At 50.4% G+C, this 25,260-nt stretch overlaps 1 protein-coding gene across 4 annotated transcripts; it reads left to right on the plus strand.

Annotated features, from left to right (window-relative positions):
- Positions 1 to 329: 329 nt before the first annotated feature.
- Positions 330 to 24,799, plus strand: MTMR4 (myotubularin related protein 4; the record flags this gene model as incomplete). 4 transcript variants are annotated; one of them, XM_082861418.1, is made up of 21 exons in its annotated part: positions 330 to 366; positions 480 to 531; positions 723 to 784; positions 2,232 to 2,270; positions 5,936 to 6,025; positions 6,383 to 6,499; positions 7,022 to 7,104; positions 9,094 to 9,254; positions 9,369 to 9,465; positions 9,668 to 9,781; positions 10,945 to 11,141; positions 11,379 to 11,507; positions 12,022 to 12,133; positions 12,632 to 12,827; positions 13,068 to 13,253; positions 13,344 to 13,514; positions 13,665 to 13,819; positions 18,830 to 20,231; positions 21,921 to 22,031; positions 22,251 to 22,339; positions 22,557 to 24,799. In XM_082861418.1, 18 exons carry the CDS (start codon positions 2,268 to 2,270, stop codon positions 22,732 to 22,734), a joined length of 3,591 nt encoding a protein of 1,196 aa, XP_082717544.1. In that variant the 3' UTR covers positions 22,735 to 24,799. The 4 variants fall into 4 exon arrangements, with proteins under 4 accessions (XP_082717544.1, XP_082717543.1, XP_082717545.1 ...); XM_082861417.1 differs by lacking the exons at positions 330 to 366; positions 480 to 531; positions 723 to 784 and adding an exon at positions 955 to 1,060; XM_082861419.1 differs by lacking the exons at positions 330 to 366; positions 480 to 531; positions 723 to 784 and adding an exon at positions 1,868 to 1,947.
- Between the last annotated feature and the right edge of the window lie 461 nt (positions 24,800 to 25,260).

Genomic DNA, 25,260 nt, shown 5'->3' on the forward strand with positions numbered 1-25,260 from the left:
TATTAAAGCATTCAGGCCCACTCCTGAACTGAAGCTATCGGTTGAGAATCTGAATCAACTGTTCTCCATTTCTGTCGGGTTGGTGGTATCTCGGGGCTACGGCGACCTCCAGCGGCCACCCACCGCCCTGCTGCCTGCTCTGGCTCCCCGTGGGAGAGAGGAAGGGAGGAGCGAAGAGCTAGATCGTCGGGAGAGTCCTATTCCCCACACCCTTTACAGACCAGAAGGTCGCAGCTAGCTCGTGGCAGTCTCAGTCCTATTTCTCAGGTGAGAGGTCTTCTCAAAACTGAAGGCACCGTTCATTCAGGTCACGGAGAGCAGGGTCGGTTCGCGGATGAAAAGTGAAGGTTGGAGGAACACGTCAAGGTGCGGAAGAAGGGAAACCCTCCCCCACCCCGCGCCAGTCGAAGACCCAGACGGAGCCTCAGGCCCAGCCCTCCCTCCTCTCTTAGCGTTCGAGGTCTTTCTCTCCCTTCCAGCTTTGGGACGGATGACCGCGGCGAAACCAAAACGGAAAATGAATAAACTAAAGTGCCACCGGAGATCTACTTGAGAAGTAACCCGGGGGCGGGGTGGTCACCGGAAGTGGCTGTAAGGCCTCTGTCCCTACAAGGCCCCGCCTTCAATTGCGCTACCAGTAGGCGACAGACCGCCCCCACTTCCGGCCCCTGGCGCCTTAGCTAGCGACCCCCCTTTTACTGTTCTCCCATTGGCTACCGCAGGGACGCGCTGTGATTTCCCATTGGTCGCGTCTCCTCTCCCGCGCCGCGCCTCCTCCCTCCAGGTACAGTCTCGTCTTCCGGCACCCGATAGGCTAAAGGCTGGGAGGGCGTCTGCCCAATTTGACCAATGAGCGGCGTGAAGAGTGAGGGCGGCGGCTGCGTGGTGGGGGGCAGGGCGGGACTTGGTGTGGCTATTGGCCAGGGTGGGCACAGGCCAGAGATAGGATTGGCTGGGGAGAGGGGCACCGTGGTGGGGTCGAAGCTGCGCGGCCTCCGCAGCTGCGGGAGACGGAAGTAGTGAGAGCGCGGCCTCGGAGGGTCGGGCGGACGCCACCTGGGTGAGTCACCGTGCCCCGTGCACTGCCAGTTTGGGAGCCACAACGACCGCGTCTTGCCCGGCCCCGCCCCGGCCCCACCGGCTTTCGTGAGCCCCGCCTTCTGTCATTCGGGGCTCCGCCTCCGAGTCTTTAGGCTCCGCCCCTAGAACCTGGGTACCTGGGCTCCCCTGTCAGCCTGACCCGCCCCCCCCCCCCCCCCCGGTGGCCAGATCACCTAGGTCCGGGAACCCTGGGCCTCCCAGGCCTGTCCTCGTCTCTCCCTCTCTCCGTTTCCCTGAGGCTGCTTGCCAGTGGGCGGTGAGGCAGCACCTCTGGCTTGCAGTCTGCTGGCTCCCCCATGGGGAGGGTGGGCTGTGATTACGGAGGCAGGTAGGGCCACAGATGGAGACTTTTATCCCCACAGCCTTCTGCGGGGCACTGCTGGACTGCCCCTGAGCTCGGATAGCAGGCATAAAGAAAAATGTCAGTGAAACCTGGGCCTGGTTCCCTAAGTGGTTCCCTAAGTGGGCCAAGGAGGCCCATCCTGACATTTCTGTTGCTTGGGCCCATTTGACAGGTACTGACTCTGAGGCCTGCACTGGCCTGATTCTGTCCCCGTTGTGTGGCCTCCTCCCACTAACCTGCACCCCACTTGGTGTCAAGTACACTCGGCAAGGCATGTCCAGCCCTGCTGCCGTCTGATCATAGGTTGTGGTCCCCTCCCTCTTGTCCTCTGCTCTGGACTCTGCCCCCAGCAAACAGGTCAGGTGGGTGCTACTCCCAGACTCAAAGGCTGGCAGAGCGCTCTTGTGGATTCACGTTCCCACCAGGGCCAGAAGTGAGCCCTGGCTGGGCAGCCTCTCTCTCTTCAGAGTTGGCAGTTCTTTTGCTCTCCCACAAAGAACAGGGTTTGGAGGGTTTTACTTCTCTTTCTGGGACTGGGAATCAGGACTCTTGAGTCCTGCTCCAGAACTTGATGGCTGCCTTCATGCCCTGCAGAGTCGCTTGTTGCCTTCTCCTCACGTAGCTCCCATTGCCTCTGTCTAGCATGGTGACTTGTGGAGAGGCTGGATGCTCTGCGAGGAAGGCAAATAAGAGTTGTGGGGAAGTTCAGGAGTAGATGTGTGGCATTTGTTGATTCTGTGGTGATGTTAATGTTGCTCTTTATGCTTATGTTTCTCGGGCTCTACAGTGAGAAGCAGGTAGCCAGGACCCTCACCACGGTAGAATGGTGAGTACGCTTTCCTCAGACCACTGTGTTTTCTGTAATCCTTGTGTCTTTCTCCATGAAGCTGCCCGCCCCTCCTGGACCTTGAGCTCCAGGCTACTCTGTTCAGCAACTAAGCAGGTTCATCTGCCCTGGAGATAAATTAGGGCTTCCTTAGGCTGCAAAACATCAGCCGATATACAGCACGGGGACGGGAAGCCTCTAGACATCTTTTTCTGTATGTGCTATGCCATGCTTTCCCCACACTACCACTGGCTCCCTTAGCTCTTCATAATGGCCCTTCTCTTGCCTCTCCTGGTCCCTGGGTGAAGCTCTCTGTTCTGGTCTGAAAAGCAAGGGCTCCTTTATATCAAGATCCTTGTACTTCCTACTGGGTCCCTTGAATATTGTGGGTGCTGTATCAGGAGCGACTCCACTAAAACTGCGGGGCTTCTCTACCTCCAAGGTCCTGCTGTCTGTTAAGCTACTGTAGGCAACAGCTGACTGAATATATAGCAGGAGAGCACCCTCAAGGTGCCCAGAATATCACTGGGGGCGGTGTGTGTGTGTGTGTGTGTGTGTGTGTGTTATAATGATCCCATAAAATTTCCACTAACTGTAACTGCCCTTCTTTCATCCCAAGTTCAGGGAACCCCTTAACCCTTGAGAGCTGGGAGGAAGCAGTGAGATGAGAAGGGAGTGGGGAGCTACAAGCCTGGGTCCAGACCAGGTCCTTGCTCTGGCTGTATCTTTTTATTTCTTTCACGTGTCCCCTGTGCTTAGGGACAGGTCAAGGCATTCAGTTGGTGAGAGGACTCGCTCTTTTCCTCCCCAGACACATGGGTGTGTGGGGTGTGCAGTATTGTTCTGGTCTCTTCTCAGAAAGCCTGCTGGTCCTGACCCCCACCAACTGATAGCCCCTTTCCTTTTTCTCTTCTGTGATGCACTGAAAAGTCAGCCTGGTCTAATTTTGAATTCTAGCACCACCACTTAAGTACTTTAGGTGAACTGCATACTTTCTCCGTAAGCCTGAAGTCTAATTTCTTTGGGAGTTGAATGGTTTTAGTGAGATAATGTTTGAAACATGTCTGGCTCATAGTAGGCGCTTAATAAAATGTCAGGTTTTTCTCCTATTCCTCCCTTCCCCCCCCAAGACCAAAACCGAAACAAAAGCCCTGGTTTCTGAAAGTTACCAGGGACAGGGAGTGTGGGGTTCCAAACGGTTCCTTCTGTGACTCTTGGTGACATTTTGAGCCTCTTATCACTGCCCCTTATTCTCTGGCCCTCTACCCAACTCCCTCCCTCCTCCATGAGTTTTGTTTTTGCATAGCTTCTGTGGTCCATAGTTCCAGCACTTCTCTTTCCCAGCCTAAGAAAGTCTTTCTCCAAGGACTTTCTTACCCAGAAGACACAGGATGTGAAACAAGGGGAGAGGAGGAGCTGAAGAAGTAGGGCTGGGCAGGGACCTTGGAATAAAAAACCCAGAGAATTTCCCTCTCAGGAGTGTGTAATGACCAAACTGTCACTAGACCAGTGTCCATTCTAAGGGGCAAAAAGGGAGTGGGATTAGTGAGGTCAGGGGATTGGAGGACACTGATGGACTGGGGAATGGTGAGTGGTGGTTTTGGAGGGAAAGGAGGAAGCCTAGAAACTAGAAAGGGCCTCGGGTGGAGGGAGGTGAGCCTCATCCTGGGAATCCGAGCAGGCACTGGGGGGACTCAAAGAGGAGGGGAGGGCGTGGGGACAGACGTCTGAAACAGTGGTGTGGGGTGGCTCACGTGGGAAGATGGGAAATGAAAAGATGTAGGCGGTCCTGCCGCCCCCTCCCACGCCGTGGGGGGGGGGGCGGGGCAGTCCCGCAGCCCAGACTCCTGGGAGCCCCTAGGAGCCCGCCGAGGACGCTCTCCCACGCCGCGGAGGGATGGTGGGGAGGGAGGAGTAGGGGGCTGTGGGCGGGGCCCGGGGACCCGCCCCGCCCCCGCCTTCCCGGCGCGGCAAGGTCGGGGAGCTCCCCTCGCCTGGGCGGAGCTGGGCTCGCTCCATTGTGGAGAGGAGGGGAGAGGCGCGCGCCGAGCACCGCCGCCCGCGCTCGCCTCCTGGCCGCAGCGGCTGCACCTGGCCGGCCCCGCAGCCGGGATGCGGCGGACGCCCGAGACTGGCGGGCAGCGCAGCGGCTCCGGGGACATGTGCGCTGGCCCAGACTGCCCGCGACCATGAGCCTGACCGCCCGCGTCTCCTGCTCCATGCTCAGCTGCTTCGTAAGTGCCGGCCCCGCCTGCGGCGGGCCGGGGACCCCGACGCTGGCTGCACCCGCCGCCCTTCCCAGGGCCGGCCCTTGAGATCCCGAATTTCAGCCCATCCCCCTTACCAAGGGCCCTGGCAGGGGAAGGGACATAATCCCTTTTCTTTCTTGGACTTGCTTTAATCTTCGGGTGCCGGGGATTGTCGAAGGCCGGGGATTGGAATTCTGTGACCCATCATTTTAGCCCTGAAGCCGCTGCCCTTGACTGCAGATCTTCAGGCCCCGCCCTGCAGGGGTACATCCTTTTACCTCCGCCTCTCCATCTTGGGCCCACCCGCTGCATCCTTGCTTGGGGATGTGGGATGTGGCTAGTAGGCCGCCTGGGATGTTAGGGGGCTGGTCGGGGAGCACAGGATGTCTGAGCTGTCTCCCTGGCTCCAGTCCCCTCCCCCTTCCACCACTCCATCCCTCACCTGACACGCCTGTCTTTTCTCCTTGACTGTCCCCCAGCCAGCCTCTCTTCTCCATCTTCCCTGCCTCTCTGCCTCTGCAGGCCTCCGTACCTCTGCATCATTCCCAGGCCACCCCCCCTCCCCCTCTGGTTTAATGCTCCTTCCCAGCTTCCCCCATCTGTCCTCTCAGATATCCCTATCTATCCCCTTCCCGCCCCCCCCCCCCAATATCTGCCAGACCTCCTCTCTCTCTCTCCCCTGGCTGTCCTGGGTCCCCTGGTTCTTCCCGGGCACGTGGATCCCCTCTTCTCCCCTCCCTCCCTGGTGGCTGGGAAGGGAGTTACTTCTGCTTGCTGTGGGTATTCCTCAGGAGTTCCCCTCAGATCGGCAGTCAGGGCAGGGTGCTTGGCAGGTGGCAGGAGCTTGTTAGCAGTGCGGGCCTAACTGGAAGAGAAGCTCAGCTCCAAAGCACATCCTCTTTTTGAAAGCATCCGTGAAGGCCCTCTAGAGGCTTGGGACTGAATCCCATGACCCACTCCTCTTTGTCTCCTTCACCCACCAGATTGAAGCCTCAGTGGAGTGGCCTCAGGGGCCTGCGTCCCCTCCTGTCTCTGTGACCAGCTGCACACCTGGTTCCTGTTTCTCAGGGCAGCACTTCCCATTCCCACTTCTGTCTTACCCTTACATTCGCCTTTCTTTTCCTTCATTTTCTCTCCTTCATTTGGGAAATTTGGCTCTACAGGAGATTCCCTCTTTGAGGAGCGCAGATTCCCAGTTACTCTGTGGACCTTACTCTTCTCTTAGGCTTAAGAGGATTGAGTTCCCCCTCCACTTCACCCCTCCCACCAAACCAGGTCTCTCTTCCATTCTCTGGTGACCAGAACGTTTATAAGTGTGTATGGGGTGTATGTGGGTTTATTGAGGGGAGGGGAGCAGAATGAGGCCTAATGGGCCAGGCGGAGCCTGGTGACTTAGGGCTGAGGCCTTCCCCACAGGGTGAGGAGGGGCCCCCCAGCCTGGAGTACATCCAAGCCAAGGATCTGTTCCCCCCCAAGGAACTAGTGAAAGAGGAGGAGAATCTGCAGGTAAGGAAGAGTTGGGGGCCCAGGGTGGGTAGAGCTCCCTGCCTGCTTAAAAAACACCCTCCCTTCCCTCCCGCAACCCAAATATCTCCAAGGGGATCTAGTGTGGGAGCTCTGGCTTCCTGCTCCTTGGTCTCTGGAGGGAGGGGAGCCTGTCTGTATGTGCATTATGGAGACTTTGGCCCCAGGGAAGGAAAGGCAGCTTTCCTGTATAGCTGTTGTCTGGTGCTGTTACCATGGAGAGAACTTTTGTCCTGCCTTGGCCCAGCTTTTCCAGAGGAGATCCTACAGATCAGGGGTTGGAGAGGGGATGGAGAGGTGACTGACTTCTGGACTGAGGGCCCCTCTGCCCCTCGGCAGGTGCCCTTCACAGTGCTGCAGGGTGAGGGAGTGGAGTTCCTGGGCCGCGCAGCCGATGCCCTCATTGCCATCTCCAACTACCGGCTGCATATCAAGTTCAAGGATTCTGTTATCAACGTGAGTTTCTGTCTTGTTCTCCCACACCCAAGCCAGAATCCCTGTGAAATTCAAGGTGGGATTGCTCCAATGCTCTACTTGATCATGTTTCCAAAGAGTTGGGGTTCCCTTCTTTTTCTTATTGTCCTTCCTCTAACGGCAGGTCTATCTTTCTGTCTCTCTCACTTAATTTTCCCTTCCCCTCTCTGTCTTTCCCTCACTCTGTTGCTGGCCCTTCTAGGGGCACAGTGGCTTTGTTGGAAGAGTGCCACTTACAACTGTGTGACCTTGGTCAATCACCCAGCTGAGGTGCAATTTCCTCCTTAATAATATGGTGTGAAAACACCTGCCTTGTGGTTTCTTGTGATTATTAATTGGGGTCACATAAGTAGAGGACCCAGCACCGTTACCAGGCACCTAGGAGGCCCACAGTAAATGTTGGTTTCCTTCCTTCTGTTGATACATCAGCATCTGGGTGGGGGTGGGGATGAGGAGTGATGTGGAGTGGGGGGATGTGAGCGCCAGTCTGCATTTCCTCTCCAGGTCCCCCTCCGGATGATTGACAGCGTGGAGAGCCGTGATATGTTCCAGTTGCACATCGCCTGCAAGGACTCCAAAGTGGTGAGGTGAGAACGACGGAGCCTTGCTCAGGTCCTCTGGCCCTAGTCTTGTCCAGACCTCTCTGCTGCAGGGTTTCTCTGGAGCAAGGAAGGAAAAATACTGCCTCCCTTTCCCCATTTGGAAGAAACAGTGAAAACCTTGTCTGGGTTGGGGGGTCAATTTTCTGATCCACAGTGTCTTGACCTAAAGAAATGGGGATAATGCTCACGGAGTTTTCATAAGGATTAAATGAGAAGATGCATCTGAGAGCACATAGGGTGATGTCTGGTGCAGAGCACTCACATTGTTGTTGGTTCATTTATTTATTCTTTTAACATGTATTTATCGAGCACTCTACTCTGCCAGACTGTTCTAAGCACTGGGGATACAGCAGGGAACAAACACACAATTTTCTGCCCTCATGGAGCTTATATTCCAGTGGGGAGATAGGAGTGGTAAATAGTAAGTAAAATATGTTAAATCATGGTAATGTAAAGTTAAAAAATAAAGCAGGGAAAGGGGATACGGAGTGCTATGGGGGTGAAGGTTGTAGGTTTAAACAAAGTGACCAGAGAAGCCTGCACTGAAAAGGTGACATTTGAGTCAAGACTTGAAGAAAGTGACCATGTGGGTATTTGGGGGAAGAGTGTGGCAGACAGGGGACAGTGCATGCAAAGGCCCTGAGGTGGGTATGAGCCTGGCACAATGGAAGAATGGCAAGGAGGCTAGTGTGGCTGGAGTGGAGGGCAAGTGGGTCAGGATAGTGGGATACAAGATCTGAGAGGTAAGAGGGGTGTCAGGCTGTCATAATGACTGGCTTTTACTTTGAGGGAAGTGAGAAAACCACTGGAGGGTTTTGAGCAAAGGAGTGACGTGGTCTGTTATAGAATCACTCTGGCTGCTATATTGAGAAAAGATGGAAGAAGGTTGGAGACAAAAGCTAGGGCAGAAACTGGAGACTAATTAAGAAGCTCTTACAGTTACCCAGGTGAGAAATCATGGTGGCTGGTCCAGGTTGGTAGCAATCAAAATGGTGAGAAGTGGTCAGATATTTGAAGGTAGAGATGATAGGATTTGCTGACAGACTGGATATGAGAGAAAGAGGAATCACTCCAAGGATTATTAAAAGGATGCCCAGACTAATAAGAACCTACTGTATAGCACAGGGAACTCTACTCAATATTCTGTAATGACCTATATGGGAATAGAATCTAAAAAAGAAGTGGATATATGTATATGTATAACTGATTCACTTTTCTGTACACCTGAAACTAACACAATGTTGTAAATCAACTATATGCCAATAAAAATTAATTTTAAAAAAAAAGATGCCTAGTTTAGAGCCTGCCATGTACTCGGGTCTGTAGGCATTAAGAACAGGAATCTGCATTGCCCTTCCCTTCAAGGAGATTAAAGTCTAGTTGCTAAAGGAAGACTTAACCTTTGGCAATATGCTCTGGGAAAACTTACTGTTTAATACTCCCAGCATACTAAGAATAACAGAGGAAGGGGTCTGTGGAATGGGTTAGGCTCAGAAGGCCTCAAGGAAGAGGTGGGACTGCAACTTTCTTCAGAGTATCAGTAGGACATGGCTAGGCTGAGAGGAGACATTATTAAGCGGAAGTGAAAAACCAAGGAGACAGGAATGACATGGGTAGGACTTCCTCCCTGAAACAGAAGGTTTGTGCTGGAGAGTCATGGGAGAAGACACAAGGGGTAGCAGACATTCAGGGCCAGATTTGATAGCATTCAGATTTGATATAAGAAATGGTCGGGCCCCATTAGAGGGGATCCTTACGTGTCAAGGACAAGAGTTCTTGGGAAGAGAATTGTTACAGCAAGACAATGTCCCTTGGGTGTTGCCCAGTCTCCCTGGTCCTCCCCAGGGTCCCCATGCCTTACCTCCTGCTTTGCAGTCTCCCCTCCCCACAGCCTTTTTGTGGCTGGGTCTTTGACCCTTATGGCCCCAGAGTTCACTCACCTCTTGCCTCACTTCGTGGCTTCTTGCCTGGCAGGTGCCACTTCTCCACTTTCAAGCAGTGCCAAGAGTGGCTCTCGCGGCTAAGTCGGGCCACGGCGAGACCTGCGAAGCCTGAGGACCTGTTTGCCTTTGCCTACCATGCCTGGTGCCTGGGGCTGACTGAGGAGGACCAGCACACCCACCTGTGTCAGCCAGGTGAGGCCAGGCTGCTCTCTTTAGGAGACCTCTTTTTGTCTCTTGCTTCTCACCCCTCCTCCGCCCTGGACCCCGTGCTCTCGGATGCTGACAGGCACGGGGGCTGTGTTGCAGGAGAGCACATACGATGTCGGCAGGAGGCCGAGCTTGCGAGGATGGGCTTTGACCTGCAGAACGTCTGGAGAGTCTCGCATATCAACAGCAACTACAAGTGAGAGGGTCTTGGGTGGGGAACCAAAACACCTGTCCAGACCCAGACTTCCTCCCCGTGTGGATAAAGCACGGTGGGCACAGCTCCTGGCTCTGTGAGGGGAGGAGGGCTCCTGGTCCCTCTGCCCACAGGGCCATCCCTGGGGATCTTGTGATCACAGGTCTTTAATCAAGCTCCATGACCCCATCTGGTCTTTTCTCAGATTGTGCCCCAGTTACCCCCAGAAGCTGCTGGTTCCCGTGTGGATCACAGATAAAGAGCTGCAGAATGTGGCTTCCTTCCGCTCCTGGAAGCGGGTCCCTGTGGTTGTGTATAGGTGAGGCGGTGGGGGCTGGGGAAGTGGGGGGATGCTTTTCGTGCAGTGAGGAGAGTCAGAAGTGGAGGTCTGCGGCAGTGTGGTTGACTGGGAACTGACACTGTTCCGGGAAGTGGCTATGAAATAATTTTAAAAGAAAAACTGCTTCAGTTTTCTTTCTCCTGAGGACGAGGCTTTTGGGGAGTTTACACATTTTTCTTTCTTCCTTTCTTCCTTCCTCCCTCCCTCCCTTCCTTTCTCTCTCTCTCTCTCTCTCTCTCTCTTTTTTCTTTCTTTCTTTTTAGGACCTGCGCGCGCGCGTGTGTGTGTGTGTGTATGTGTGAAACATTGCTTTAGAACAGGGGTTGGCAAACCATGGCCTGTGAACCAAATCCGGCCTGTATCCTGTTCTGTGTATAGCCTGTGAGCTGTGAATGGTTTTTACATTTTTTTTAAAAATTATTTATTTTTGGCTGCATTGGGTCTTCGTTGCTGCGCACAGGCTTTCTTTAGTTGTGGCGGGCGAGGGCTACTCTTCGTTGTGGTGCGCGGGCTTCAGTAGTTGTGGCTCGTGGGCTCTAGAGCGCAGGCTCAGTAGTTGTGGCGCACAGGCTTAGTTGCTCTGTGGCATGTGGGATCTTCCCAAACCAGGGCTCGAACCTGGGTCCCCTGCATTGACAGGCGGATTCTTAACCACTGCGCCACCAGGGAAGTCCCGGTTTTTACATTTTTAAAAGGTTATTTAAAAAAAGAAAACACAGAGAGAAGAATGTGCGACAGAGATTGGCTGTGACTCCCAAAGATGAAAATTTATTGCCTGGTTCTTTACAAAAAAAACATTTGTGAGGCAGGTAGTAGCCATGAAGTTTGGAGTTGTTCATGCTCTGGGCCCAGGCTTGTTCTCCTGCTGGGTGTCTGTACCTGGAGCAGGTGCTGTGCAGATTTGATGAGTCAAGGTCACCTTGGGAATACACAGCCCATTTGAGAAGTATGTGTGACAGTGCTTTGTAAACTGTAAAGCCATCTCGAGATGTTAAGGGCTTTTGGTTGCTGTTATCATAGCCTGGATGATCTGGTGGCCCCTGTTCACTCTGGAGGTCTTGGTCTGGCCCCCTGGGGTCTCAGCAGTAGGCCTCTGGGGGCTGTGAAGGCCAAGGGCCTGATGGTTTCTTCTGTTTTGTCAGACATCTACGCAACGGGGCTGCCATCGCCCGCTGCAGCCAGCCCGAGATCAGCTGGTGGGGCTGGCGCAATGCCGATGATGAGTACTTAGTCACGTCCATTGCTAAAGCCTGTGCCCTGGACCCAGGGACAAGGACCACTGGGGGCTCTGTCAGCACCGGGAATAGTGATGCCGGCGAGGCATGTGACGCTGACTTCGGTAAGGTGTGGGTGGTGTCGGCCCCCTGGGGACTAGGCTCCCACCTTGGCCTCCTGGGCTCCAAGTGAGAGGGTGGGACGAAGACGACAACATACAAGGTGTCTGGGTCCCTGTCTTTTGGTGGGGACGAAAAGGTGATGGGGTGTGAGGGGTCTCATCAAAGGGAGTGCCCTAGGGTGGGGTGCGCCTGGGCAGATGGCCGACCCAGGGTCCTCTCCCTGCTGTGTGTGTGTTTAGATTCCTCCCTGACTGCATGCTCTGGAGTGGAGAGCACAGCTGCCCCCCAGAAGCTGCTGATTCTGGACGCCCGATCCTACACGGCGGCGGTGGCCAACCGGGCCAAGGGTGGAGGTTGTGAATGTGAAGGTATTGCTATTACCTCAGTGACTGCAGCCAGCCTGTGCTCTGGTGGCTTTGGGGACAGCTTGTGTGGTGGAAAGAGCCAAACAAACCTGGCCTGGGATCAGGACTCTGCCACTCAATGGCTGGGACTATGCTTAAATTGCTTAATCTGTCTGAGTTTGACTTTCTCATCTGTAAAGTGGGGCTGAAACATGCCTTGCAAAGTTGTTGGACGATAGAGAGGTTACATATATAAAGTTACTGGCACAGGGCAGCTACTGTTTGTTGAGGATTTACTATATGTCATCGTTACTAGTAGTCCTCGAGCATCGTTGTCATTGAGGTTATCGTCATCGCTATTAGCATACGGCACTTGAGCACCCGGAGGGAAAAGGGTATTGAGATCTCCAGAGTGTATCGAGTCCCCGTCCTGGAGTGGTCTGCCCTGCAGGGAAGCTTTGCCCACTGGGCTGCTCTCGTCCTGGATGCCTGTTTCCAGAACACGCTCTTATGCTCCACTCTCCTCTTATGTGTGCAGAGTACTACCCCAACTGTGAGGTCGTGTTCATGGGAATGGCCAACATCCATGCCATCCGGAACAGCTTCCAGTACCTCCGCGCTGTGTGTAGCCAGATGCCCGATCCCAGCAAGTAGGTGTTCCCTGTTCTGATTCCATCCACCCTCCAGTTTCATCCCTTACCCAGTACTTCTCGTGCTTGGAAGGTCTGGTGGGGAGTTGGGGAGTGTGAGACACAGGAAACCCGAGGGCCTAGGTGCAATGGGCTAGTTCCAAGAACACTTCTTCCACTTCTCAGCCAACGCTTTGGAACGGCCACAGGACACTGGGTTCCTTTTGTTTTGATGAGTTGTCCTCAAGGACGCAGAGAACTGGGGAGAGAAAGTGGCTTCTAGATGTGCGTGTGATGCTTCCAAATTCCTCTGTTGATCCAAAGACTGTCTTGTCCACCCCAGGTCCCATTTTCCCTACCTTCTTGCTAGACACCTCTTGGCAGAAAGGCCATGGGCTGGGCCTCTTAGCTTCAGCTCTCACTGGGGACTGTGTTAAGGTGTGGCTGGCCGTGGGTGGCAGAGAGACTGTTGTAGCCTCGGCGCCCTTAGTGACAGGTGTGACCTCTGCTCTCTTGTAGCTGGTTGTCGGCTCTGGAGAGCACCAAATGGCTGCAGCACCTGTCGGTGATGCTGAAGGCAGCTGTGCTCGTGGCTAATACAGTAGACCGGGAGGGCCGGCCTGTGCTGGTGCACTGCTCAGATGGCTGGGACCGGACGCCGCAGATCGTAGCCCTGGCCAAAATACTACTGGACCCGTATTACAGGACGCTGGAGGTATTCGGAGGGGTTGGGTGGGAAAGAGCAGAGGGAAAGGGGGCGTTTGGGGAAGGTACTAGGCCCTCTGGATCCGTTTGGGGGGGTCTTTCCATAGAGGACACTGGTGGCTTTAAGTCCTCTTCTAGGTTTGGGCATGTTCTTCTCTGAAGCTGCCAGCCCCCTGCTTCAGGCATCCCTGGAAGGAGCACAGTAGCCTTCCCAGAGAGGCCCTACACTTGAACCTCCTCTTTGTTGCAGGGTTTCCAAGTGTTAGTAGAATCTGACTGGCTGGATTTTGGGCACAAGTTTGGAGACCGCTGTGGCCACCAGGAGAACGCAGAGGACCAGAACGAGCAGTGCCCTGTGTTCCTCCAGTGGCTCGATTCTGTTCACCAGTTGCTCAAGCAGTTTCCCTGCCTGTTTGAGTTTAATGAAGCGTTCCTGGTAAGTCCGGGAGCCTGGTAAGTCCGTGAGCCTGAGGCCAGGGTGGGGGCTGGCAGCCCAGGCCCGGTGCAAGCTGTCTTGGCCGTCTAGGTAAAGCTGGTGCAGCACACATACTCCTGTCTCTACGGCACGTTCCTGGCCAACAACCCCTGTGAGCGAGAGAAGCGCAACATCTACAAGCGAACCTGCTCCGTGTGGGCCCTTCTGCGAGCTGGCAATAAGAACTTCCACAACTTCCTCTACACATCAGGCTCAGAAATGGTAAGTCCACACCCTTATCCTGTAGGTGCGTCTTGGGGACCTACAGGGAGAAAAGGCCGAGTCAGCGGGAAGGACTCAGGCCCAGAGGCTTAGGAAGGAAGGGGGCCCTGAAACATCTCACAGAACCCACGTACGGGGCTGCTTCCCTAGGTCCTGCACCCCGTGTGTCACGTCCGGGCGCTGCACCTCTGGACAGCTGTTTACTTGCCAGCGTCATCTCCATGCACACTCGGGGAGGAGAGCATGGACCTCTACCTTTCCCCGGTGGCTCAGAGCCAGGAGTTCTCTGGCCGCTCTCTGGACAGGTAAGAAGAGCCCTTTTTGCTCTCTCCTCTCTTCCCTAGGGAGGCAGCAACTGCTTTGTGTCTTGCCTAAATGCTGTTCTTTTCCTTTTACGAGATATTTTAAAGCAACCTCTTGAGCCAGTTGAAGGCCAAACTTGGCCCAAGACTCGTAGTTAGCTTGGAGGGCACTCTGTATGTTCCCAAGGTCCGTCCTTAAGATAAGAGTGGTTACCTTTTTTCCAAGGTGCTATTACCCTTTGTGACAGACCCAGGGGAGAGGAGAACAGAACAGAAAGGACTATTTCAGGAAGACTTGTGGGAATGGTCTTGATCGATGTTCACTGGCGTGGGAACCTTGCTATCTTAGTAATAACCTTTGCTATGTCCAGCATTAGCTTCCAGAGAAATGGGTTCCCAGAAAGAGAACAGCCTTCACATTACTCCCTCAGAATTTAAAGGGAGACATAAAAGTTAAAGTTATATTCTGGCTGAATATTTGGGGGGAAGTAGAATGGAGATTGCTTAAGTTATAAGAGTAATATCTGTTCTTTGTTTTTAAAAAGAGCCAAGCAGTATAACAGTAGAAAATGGCAGTTCTGCCTCCCTGTTCCCTGTCCCCACAGGTGTCTACAGCTGGCGCTTTGGTGCGTGCACTTCTAGATGTTGATCTCTACACTGATACAGCCACTCTCACAATCTCGTGTAGAAACATTTTTTAAATCCAAAACCAATCATATTTTGCGTACCGTTCTGCAAATTGTTTTCCCCACTGTGTGTCAGGATGTCACCCATGACAGCACACATAAAGCTGCTGTATTGTTTTTAGCGGCTGCATAGTAGTCCAAAATTAGAGTGCATCAAAATTTATAAAACCAGTTTTCGATTGGTCATTTAGGTTTATCCCATTTTTTAATCATTATAAGGGGTGTTTTAGTTAACATCCTTATATGTATATCTTAAAAAATTTTTTTTGTAAAATACATACAATATTTACCATCAGAACCATTTTTTAAAAAAAAATTTCTTGATTTTTGGCTGTGTTGGGTCTTCATTGCTGCATGCGGGCTTTCTCTAGTTGCAGCGAGCGGGGGCTACTCTTCGTTGCGGTGTGAGGGCTTCTCATTGCGGTGGCTTCTCTTGTTGTGGAGCATGGGGCTCTAGGTGTGCAGGCTTCAGTAGTTGTGGCGCATGGGCTCAGTAGTTGTTTCGCATGGGCTTAGTTGCTCTGCAGCATGTGGGATCTTCCTGGACCAGGGATCGAACCCGTGTCCCCTGCATTGGCAGGTGAATTCTTAACCACTGCGCCACCAGAGAAGTCCCCTAAACCATTTTTAAGTATACAGTTCAGTAGTGTTACCGTATATGTATACCTTTGCTTTTGGGCTGGTGTTTCTGCCAGATAAATTCTTAGAAATGAAAATGCCTGGTTCGAAGCATATGTGCATTTCTAACTTTGATCTTTGTTTACTGGTGGAAGGTTTTTAAAATTAAAATATAACTTACATAATTGGTTGAATATTATAAAGGAAAACAAAAACCCCCAACCCCCAAGTTACTAGTTTTAGGGTCTTTGGAGCTGTGTCCGTTGTCAGGGGCCTATGGATAGGCTTCAGGAATTCTGTGATTTTTCTCTTTCCACAAACTATGCAGAATTTGGGTATAGGTTCATAAGTTTGCTTTTCTAGGGAGAGGGGCCATAACTTTTTATCAGATTCTTAATAAGTTCTGTGACCCATTTAACAACCATGGCCTTAAATCAATACCTAAGTTTTCAAACCAATAAATGTCTCTTAAATACCTACAAGTTGCCTAGTACTGTACTGGGTTTTATGGGCTGTACCAAAGACATAGAAGATATTGATCCTATAAGATACCTTTAAAAAGCTGTAAGATCAGGCATAGGACAATTAGAGAACAATTCTAAGTTAGCATCTAAGCGAATAAGAATGTGTGTCTTGTTCAAAGCTACTAGAGAAATGAGAAGTAAGAAAGGGGTCATAGGGTGACTGTTTACTCAGAGACGTTTTCGTGGAAGACCAGGCAGGAACCATGGCTTTTTACTGTCCCTAGTGCCTGGCTCAGGGCCTGGCACATAATAGGTGATTTAGTAAATGCTTAAATGAACAAACAAATGAATGGAATAATGGGAGTTATGAGCTTGGTAACAAGGTTAGTGGAGAGGGGTCCAAAAGAATTAGAAGCATGAGAGAGTTTCTAATTTTTTTAAAAAGAAGAACCACCTCTCTGGAGCTGGCAGGGTTTGGGAAGAGGTATTTTGAGGAATAGAAAGAAATAAACAGGATAGTTCATTGAGGGCTTTTATACTGAGGAGTTAATTTTGTTTTTTATAAATTTATTTTATTTATTTATTTTTGGCTTCATTGGGTCTTTGTTGCTGTGTGTGGGCTTTCTCTAGTTGTGGTGAGTGGGGGCTATTCTTTGTTGTGGTGCGTGGGCTTCTCATTGCGGTGGCTTCTCTTGTTGAGGAGCACGGGCTCTAGGCACGTGAGTTTCAGTAGTTGTGGCGTACGGGCTCAGTAGTTGTGGCTCGTGGGCTCTAGAGCGCAGGCTCAGTAGTTGTGGCATACGGGCTTAGTTGCTCCGTGGCATGTGCGATCTTCCCGGACCAGGGCTCGAAGCTGTGTCCCGTGCATTAGCAGGCAGATTCTTAACCACTGCGCCACCAGAGAAGCCCCTGAGTAGTTTATTTTGATTCAGTTGTCAATAGTAAGTCATTGTGACCTGGTAACAATGGGATTTTTCAAGAATTAATCAGTGAGCAATGTAGTTGGAGGCACAGAGACCAGCCAGCACTGTTGTAATTCAGATATGAAAGGAAGAGTCCTTGGAAAAGAGAAAGGATTAAATTCAGACGTTGTTGAGAAGTCATTAGCACTCTGTGGAGTTGCCTGAACATTGAAGGGTGGAAGTGAAGAGTAAAGAGGTCAGTCAAAGACAGGTCCCAGGGCTTCCCCGGTGGCACAGTGGTTGAGAGTCCGCCTGCCGATGCAGGGGACACGGGTTCGTGCCCTGGTCCGGGAAGATCCCACATGCTGCATAGCGGCTGGGCCCGTGGGCCATGGCTGCTGAGCCTGCGCGTCCGGAGCCTGTGCTCCGCAACGGGAGAGGCCCGCGTACCGCAAAAAAAAAAAAAGGTCCCAAGTCTCTGAGCTTAGAAACCAGGAGGAGGATATTAGTACCACCTATAGACACTGAAAAGTTGAGAAGATGCGTCAGTTCAGGGAGAAGGAGGAGATACCGGCAGGTTGGGACTGAAATATTTTGACAGCACACAGGAGGTATGCTGCAGGCAGTTCGAGATAGGGTTGGATTTAGAGGAGTAGTTGTATAAGGGTTTTAAAGGAAATGGTTTCTCTAACAGCTGACCTGACTCACCTTCGGTTCTACCTTTCCCTAGATCAGAAACGTCCTGCTCTCTTTCCTCTTCTTCCATTAAAGTGCAACAACCCATTCTTCTCTCCCCAGCTCAGATCCTCCTCTGTCTGTGTAGCCTTCCCTGACCACATTAGCTGGATGAGCTCTCTCGTGGTTCCAAACTCCTCAGGCATGATTGTCTCTACCAGCATTATTAATTAGACCTTCGGTCCACATAGGCGTCAGCTGTGGGCGACTGCAGGCTGTTGCTATTGGTGAATCTGGATAAAGAGTACACTGGATTTCTTCACACTCTTCTCTCTACTTATTTTGTATGTTTGAAAGTTTCCATAGTAAAAAGTAAAACAAAAAAAAAAAAAAAAAAGAAAAAAATTAACAAGTTGCCAAGCTGTGAGATTCAAGCTCTTGCTGTGGGACTCCAGAGACTGTAATTGTAACTGTTGTCATTGCCTTCCTGGAATTTGTTACCACACAAACACACATTGATCACGAAAGTAAAATCAAACACAAGAATACTTTTAAAGAAGTATTAATAAGTTTCAAAAACCAAACACTTAAAAAAAATCAGCTAGCTCTGTTGTAACTGCACCTTTGAGGGATTTTTCAGTGTGGGCTGGGCTGACTGAGGCGTCTGAAAATAGGAGTCCAGCGAAGTCTCCACTGTTTCCTGGCAAATTTCCCTCAAGTTTTGTTGCTCCAAGGACTTTAGAACTTTAAAAATTAGGGCGGTCATTCTTGCAAATGTCTGTTACCCCTTTGGTGTGCCAGAATGCCTCTAGAACTTTGCGTGCTGTACACTAGGGGAAGTTTCCGTGCTGACTTGGGACTCATAGGAGCACGCGGCCACTAAGTGGTTGTAAAAAGCTGTGCTGGTTACTCCTGTGATGGAGGGATAATTTATAATAAGGAAAGCTGTAAAAATGAGGAGTCGTGAGTGTAGCCTTTATGTATTTATTTATTTATTTTGGCCGCACCCTGCGGCATGTGGGTGGGATCTTAGTTCCCCAACCAGAGATCGCACTTGGGCCCCCTGCAGTGGAAGCGCGGAGTCTTAACCACTGGGCCACTGGGGAAGTCCTGTGAGTGTAGTCTTAATTAGTTTGCGGTTGGTTGCCTATATTTTGAATCCTCGTAGCATCTCTGCAAGGTAATTTACTGTCATTTTATGGAGGAGAGAAACCAAGTGTCTGAGAGGTTAAATAGCTTACTTGTAGTCACATAGCTTATCAGTGTCAGAGCCAGCATCGTCAAGCTCCAGAACCCACCTTCTTTCTGTCTTGCCATGTGTGATAGAGGCGGTTGGACATTAGGTGTGAGGCCGAGATGTAGTCCTGGCCTGAAGGGTAGATTGGGAAGGCATCAGCTTAGAAGGCAGTTGAAGCCACGGGAGTGGTTGAGATTGCCAGGGAGACTGTGTGGGGTGAGACTGATGAAAGCTGAGGACAGAGCCTGGGTTCCGGAGTTCATGTCCTCCACTCTTTGCAGAGCAGACTCTTTGCAGTGCACATTGGTCATCTGTAATCTTAAATGTTGTTATTTCTTGTGAACTCTGGCTTTGATTGCTTTGATGACCCAATTCCTGTATATGGGAGGTAGCTCAGCTCCTGACCTGGAGGCGGTGTGTTGTCATTCCAGATTACCTAAAACGAGATCTGTGGATGATCTTCTTTCTGCCTGTGACACAAGCAGCCCCCTGACGCGCACGTCCAGTGACCCCAACCTGAATAACCGCTGTCAGGAGGCCAGAGCAGGCCTGGAGCCCTGGCATGGCAATCCTGAGGGATCAGAGGCAACCTTCGTGGAATCTGGGCTAGGAGGTCTTCAGCAGACTGTAGGAGAAATGGCTCTTCCTCCGTCTCTGCCCAGCGGCCAGAAAGACTACTTGAGCAATAAACCTTTCAAGAGTCACAGAAGCTCTTCTCCAAGTTACAGGCTGCTTAATGCTGCAGTGCCCCAGGAAACGAGGAGCAGCACCTCTGATCCTGAGTTCAAAGTCCTAGAAGAGACTAAGGCACCAGCTCCAGACCCTCCTGCCCAGGATGAGCTGGGTAGGACTTTAGATGGCACAGAGGAGCCACCTGAACATTGTCCTGAAAAAGCAGCTGTCCGAGCACTCTCTAAAGTTGTTTCCAAAAAGCGTGACGGAACTTGTGATTTTCCTGAGTCTTCCCAGGACTCCCTCACAGGTGCCCCCGAGCAGGCCCAGCTAGACTCTGTGCTAGGTGTGCCCTCCAGAGGTGCTGCAACTCACGGTCTGGGCACCCTTTGCAACCCACTGAGTGCTACCTGCCAAATTCCTCCAGACCCAAGCACTGACTTTCTCAACCAAGACCCCCCAGGGTCTGTGGCAAGTGTCTCCCACCAGGAACAGCCCGGTTCTGTGGCAGATCTGATTCAGGGGGAAGAAGACATGGGCAAAAGAGGGAATAATAGGAATGGGCAGTTATTGGAAAACCCTCGCTTTGGAAAGGTGCCATTGGAATTGGCCCGAAAGCCAATTTCTCAGAGCCAGATCAGTGAGTTCTCTTTCTTAGGGTCCAACTGGGACAGCTTCCAAGGGATGGTGACTTCATTCCCGAGTGGGGAGACCACCCCTCGGCGGCTGCTTTCCTACGGCTGTTGTAGCAAGCGGTTGAGCAGTAAGCAGATGCGGGCAACAGGGTCTTGCTTCGGGGGACAGTGGGCTCAGAGAGAAGGGGTGAGGTCACCGGTCTGTTCTACTCATTCCAATGGACACTGTACTGGTCCAGGAGGAAAAAACAACCAGATGTGGTTGTCTGGTCACCCAAAGCAGGTCTCCAGCACGAAGCCTGTTCCCCTAAGCTGCCCTTCTCCAGTGCCTCCTCTCTACCTGGATGACGATGGACTCCCCTTTCCCACGGATGTGATCCAGCACAGATTACGGCAGATTGAAGCGGGGTACAAGCAAGAGGTGGAACAGCTACGTCGACAGGTGCGTGAGCTTCAGATGAGGCTGGATATCCGCCACTGCTGCGCCCCTCCAGCAGAGCCCCCCATGGACTATGAGGATGATTTTGTAAGTACTCGCCTACTGCCACGCAGCCACTCATTCTGTCCTTCCATCCAGCCTTTCACCCATTCCATATCCATTCATTGGGTACTTGCTGTGTGCCAGAGTTAGGGGGTTGGGCTGTAGGATGAAAGACGTAGTCCCTGCTCGCAAGGAGCTCACAGTCTATTGGGAGAGACAAGTAGACAGTTAGAATGCTGTTCTTAAGTGTTGAGGGAAGCATCAGGTGTTGGGGGCCTGGGTGGAGTCAAATTTCGGGGAAGTCTCTCCTGAGAAGCTAATGCTTGAGCCGAGTGCTGAAGAATGTGTCGCTTTTAGCCATGTAGAGAGTGAAAAAGAAATACCATTTGCAGAAGCATGGAGGCAATAGGTACTCCAGCGGTACGGCTTGAATAAAGGGGTGTGTGTGTGTTCGCACACGCGTGTGTGCATGCGCGCACACTTGTGCTGGGACTGTGAGGGAGGGAGTTGGTAGTGTGGTGGGAGGTGACCTTGGGAAGTGGAAAGGGATTAGAAAGGTCAGCCTGAGTGCCTGTGTTGTGTGGATTCTACCCTCAAGGCAATAAAATTTTGGCTAGTGAGTCACATGATCAGATTTGCATTTAAGAGTACTACCCTAGAGGGACTTCGAATGGCACGGCCAAAAAAAAAAACAATTGAGTACTAAAAAGAGTGCTACTACCCTAGCAACAGCGTGTCAAGCAGATGAAACCCAGATGGGGAGGCTGGTTAGGATGTTTTGGAATAAGCCAGGTGAGAGATGATGAGGACTATCTAGGCTTCACTGGGTCGGGAGGCCTTGGGTTCTGGACAGCAGCCCTCGGGGAGCTTCTAGAAGCCAGCTCTAGGACATTCCCCCTTGCCTGTTGCCCACTCCTCTGCTGGTGGGATGGTCAGGGCTAACAACTTCTTACTATTCAGGGTGATGGTTTAGAACAGGAGTCAGCAAATTTGTTTGGTAAAGAGCCAGACAGTAAATACTTCAGGCTTTGTGAGACATATAGTCTCTTTTGCAGCTACTAGGCTCTTCTGTCTTACACAGAAGCAGCCATAATGACCATGTGTAAATGAATTGAGCGTGGCTGTCTTCCAACTTGACTTACAAAAACAGGCAGTGGGCCAAATTGGCCTGTGGGCTGTAGTTTGTGAACTCCTGATTTAGAATGTAACAGGAGAAATATTCTTTCCATACTGTGATGGAGCATATTGGTTAAGAGCATGGGTCTGGGGGCTTCCGAGGTGGCGCAGTGGTTGAGAGTCCATCTGCCGATGCCGGGGACACGGGTTCGTGCCCTGGTCCGGGAAGATCCCACATGCTGCGGAGTGGCTGGGCCCGTGGGCCATGGTTGCTGAAACTGCGCGTCCGGAGTCTGTGCTCCGCAACGAGAGAGACCACAACAGTGATAGGCCCGTGTACCGCAAAAAAAAAAAAAAAAAAAAAAAAGAGCATGGGTCTGAAGCCAGACGCTAGGTCCAAATCCCACGTTTACTACCTATTAGCTCTTAACTCCCTCTATGGCTTCGTTTCCTTATTTGTAAAATGAGGATAATAATAGCATACATCATAAGATTGTTGTGAGGAGTTAAATAAGGTCACGCATGTGATGCACTTAGAATCAGTGCCTGATGCATAGTAAACAATGAATGTTAGCGATGATGATGATGATGGTGGTGATGCCTTTGCTTTTCCTTTAGACGTGTTTGAAGGAGTCAGATGGCAGTGATACAGAAGATTTTGGTTCTGATCACAGTGAAGACTGCCTTTCAGAAGCAAGCTGGGAACCTGTTGATAAGAAAGAGACTGAGGTATGTCCAGGCAAATATGTGGCAGGTCCTTTTGCAAGCCAGTGAGTTCTCATACTTCTCAGAGATGACTGACCTGTTCTTCCCCAGCTGAGTCTCTCTGTAGGGCAGTAGTAGCTGCCTAGACCTTGTCATTTTCTTCTGGGATGCTTTCCTTGTTGCAGTGTTGCTTTTCCACTCTGTTGACAAGGACCTGGGATTTTTCCTTTTGCCTTCTGTTAGGTGACTCGCTGGGTTCCAGACCATATGGCATCACATTGCTATAATTGTGACTGTGAATTCTGGTTGGCCAAACGCAGACACCATTGCAGGTAAGATGTTGCCTATGATTCAGTATGGCTCGTAAAGCCTACTGAGGGACATAGTTATGAACTAAACTGAATTAACCTGAAAATGGAGATATCTTAATAGGAACTATTTTTATTTTCTCCCAACTTTTTCTTTACTCATGTAAGGCCTTTTAGAGTATCATTCGTTCCCAGTATATCGGCATTTCTGATGAACTCTCCCCTCTTTGTGCTTTGGCAGAAATTGTGGGAATGTATTTTGTGCTGGCTGCTGCCACCTGAAGTTGCCCATTCCTGATCAACAACTCTATGATCCAGTTCTCGTCTGTAACTCATGTTACGAACATATCCAAGTATCTCGGGCCAGGGAACTCATGAGCCAACATCTGAAGAAACCCATTGCTACAGCTTCCAGTTGAATGCCAGAGGAGAAGACCTGTCCAGTTTTAGCAGGTTTGAAGGGAGGATCTGCTTCAGGTGTAGTTTTGAAGGTTCCTTGGTGTGGCTCATGAAATCACAGAGCTCAAAGATACAGTCTTGAGAAATCCTCCTTGGTACCATGAGACTGGAGCAGAGGAATTCCAATTTGGCAGGAGGTCCTCTACTGGTGAGACCCTTACCTTGGGGTAATGGTCCTGATCCAGACCCAGAGTCTGGAAGCTTAACGTTGAGTTGGTGGCTCCAGTTTCTCTCTCCTGGGGTCACAAGACGATGATTTCATAGATACTGCCTGGTGATGTGTGCCCCAAACAGCAATAGAAAGGCATATGTATAACCAAACTCCAAATGATAACCAGATCCATCTCTCCTCCACCTTGAAAAAGGCAGATTATAGCATATAAGATAGGAATTCCTATCCTATTTGAAATGAACTATACCCTGTACCTCTGTGCTCTGTGTCTGTGCATGAAGGCTCAGTCCTTAGAGGCACTCCCTCTAGTTGCATTAGCTCTGTCTGTCTGTGGAGTTTGGTTTAAAGACTGGTTCAGCAAGTGGAGGTTTTGCTGTATTTTTCACTTGGCTCATCAGCCAGCATCAGTGAATATTCAGTTTAGGGGGACAGTTTTAGGGAGTGAGACCTTTTTGGGAGCAGAGGAAAACTCTGCTGACGTTCAGTCCTGGCAGAAATCAGTTACTTTGAGCTGTGAAGGCAGGAGTCTTTGTTACTCAGTGGCAGCTCTCGAGGTATGCACTGTGAAGAATGAGAAGGGAAAAGCAGAAATTATCCTTGTGAAATATTTGCTGATTGTGCCCTACCCTTTGCGCCTGACTTTTCCTAGTTGTCCTGGTGCTAACACAGGAGCTACACCTTGATCCTCTCCTGGCATGAAAATAAAACACTGTTTATTTTGGTTGTTGTTCCATTGCCCTCTTCCCACATGTCCTCTTTCCCTTGGCTGCTGCCTCCTCTGGGTCACACTGCTTCTTATCCTGAACACTTGACACCTTGAGGGTAGAATCTAGTGTTTGGTTTTTACCTCCTAGAATACGCTGTTTGGTATGTGAGGGTTTCAGTACAAATGCTGCTGTCTATTTCTGTGCACTTAACAATGGAACCCAAACAGAAGAGAATAAAGCCTCGATACCAAAATTGGGAGAGAAAATGCGTCCATTTGGACCAAAGGGTTTTTTTTTGTTTTTGTTTTTGTTTTTCCATCTTAATATGTACCAGTGGCACTTAACCAAAAGATACAGTGATATAGCCATGTACTGTGGTTGGGACAGATACAGTCTCCTTGACCTATAATGAAACCACTAGGATTTCCTTATATATTTTACTTAATTCGTTGGTGTATGGAAGGTAAATTACCCTTAGGCTTACCCTGTTTTAAAATTATGGTAGCCGTCTAACTACTACTTGTTCATGCTTCCTCCTAGAAAAAAAATTTTCATTCGAAAATAACTAGGATCTGCATTTAGAACAAGAACTGTTATTTGTCCTGACCTTTTCTTCAGCCCTACTGAGAAGCATCTGTGCTTTTATACTTGCCATGGATGTAACCTAAAAAGTTTTGGCGTATCTAGGTCAGTCTAGCGGAACTTTTTTTCGTTTAAATGGAGTTGAATAATGGAGATTTTGTGTCCGGGAAATTCCTGAGATCATTGAAAAAATAACAAACTATTCCTTGTCTTGATAATAAAATTCTTCTAAGCATTTTCTCAGTCATTAAAATTTACTGCCAGTTGTGAGTGGCTTTTTAATTAACTTGACTTTCACTGCACTTCGATTGGCAACGTTTGAGGAGACTGTATCTGTCTACTTTGTGTGGCTGTTTTGAGGGGCTGTCCCATCAGTGAACATACTGCATGGCCTTGGAGAGAGACTCTGGGCTCTCAGCTCAGATGTATTCATCAAATACTCCTTTCAGAGCTCTTGTGGGTGTAAGTGACATGATGTGGCCAAAAATCCAAACTGTGCAGTTGCGTTGTGACAAACATGCAATGTGCTGTAAAAACTCGATACAATTTAAATAAAATCTCTATATTAGTGCTGCTTTGTTGGGTCTTTTTCTTCATTTTCAGTTTCTAAGAAAACTTAATACTCATTTTTTCTTTGACCATGAGAAAGGACTGAAACATTATACCCCTTCCTCCCAACCATTTCCGTTTTTTAAATGGCCCTCTCTTTTTATCAGCACAAGCTTAGTTATTGATCAGATAGGGGAGTTACGCTTATGGGTCCTACAGGGCTCTAGCCCATCTCATGTGAGGTTTATTTCTCTTTAATATCTAAAATTTCACCAGCTGGTTGATCAGGCACACGGGATTGTACCTGTCTCCCTGCTTCCTGCTTCCCTCCTCACAGGCTCCTTCCGTTTTCTTTCCACTTTGGGTAAACGGTCTTGGGAAAAATATTGGCTGAAAAGAGTATATTTCATAACATGTAAAATGCTACTCTCTAAAAGGTGAATTTGTGTATTCAGGATACCTTACCACCATCACCA

Source organism: Leucopleurus acutus (assembly GCF_964270905.1).
Source record: "Leucopleurus acutus genome assembly, chromosome: 19".
Taxonomy (NCBI): domain Eukaryota; kingdom Metazoa; phylum Chordata; class Mammalia; order Artiodactyla; family Delphinidae; genus Leucopleurus; species Leucopleurus acutus.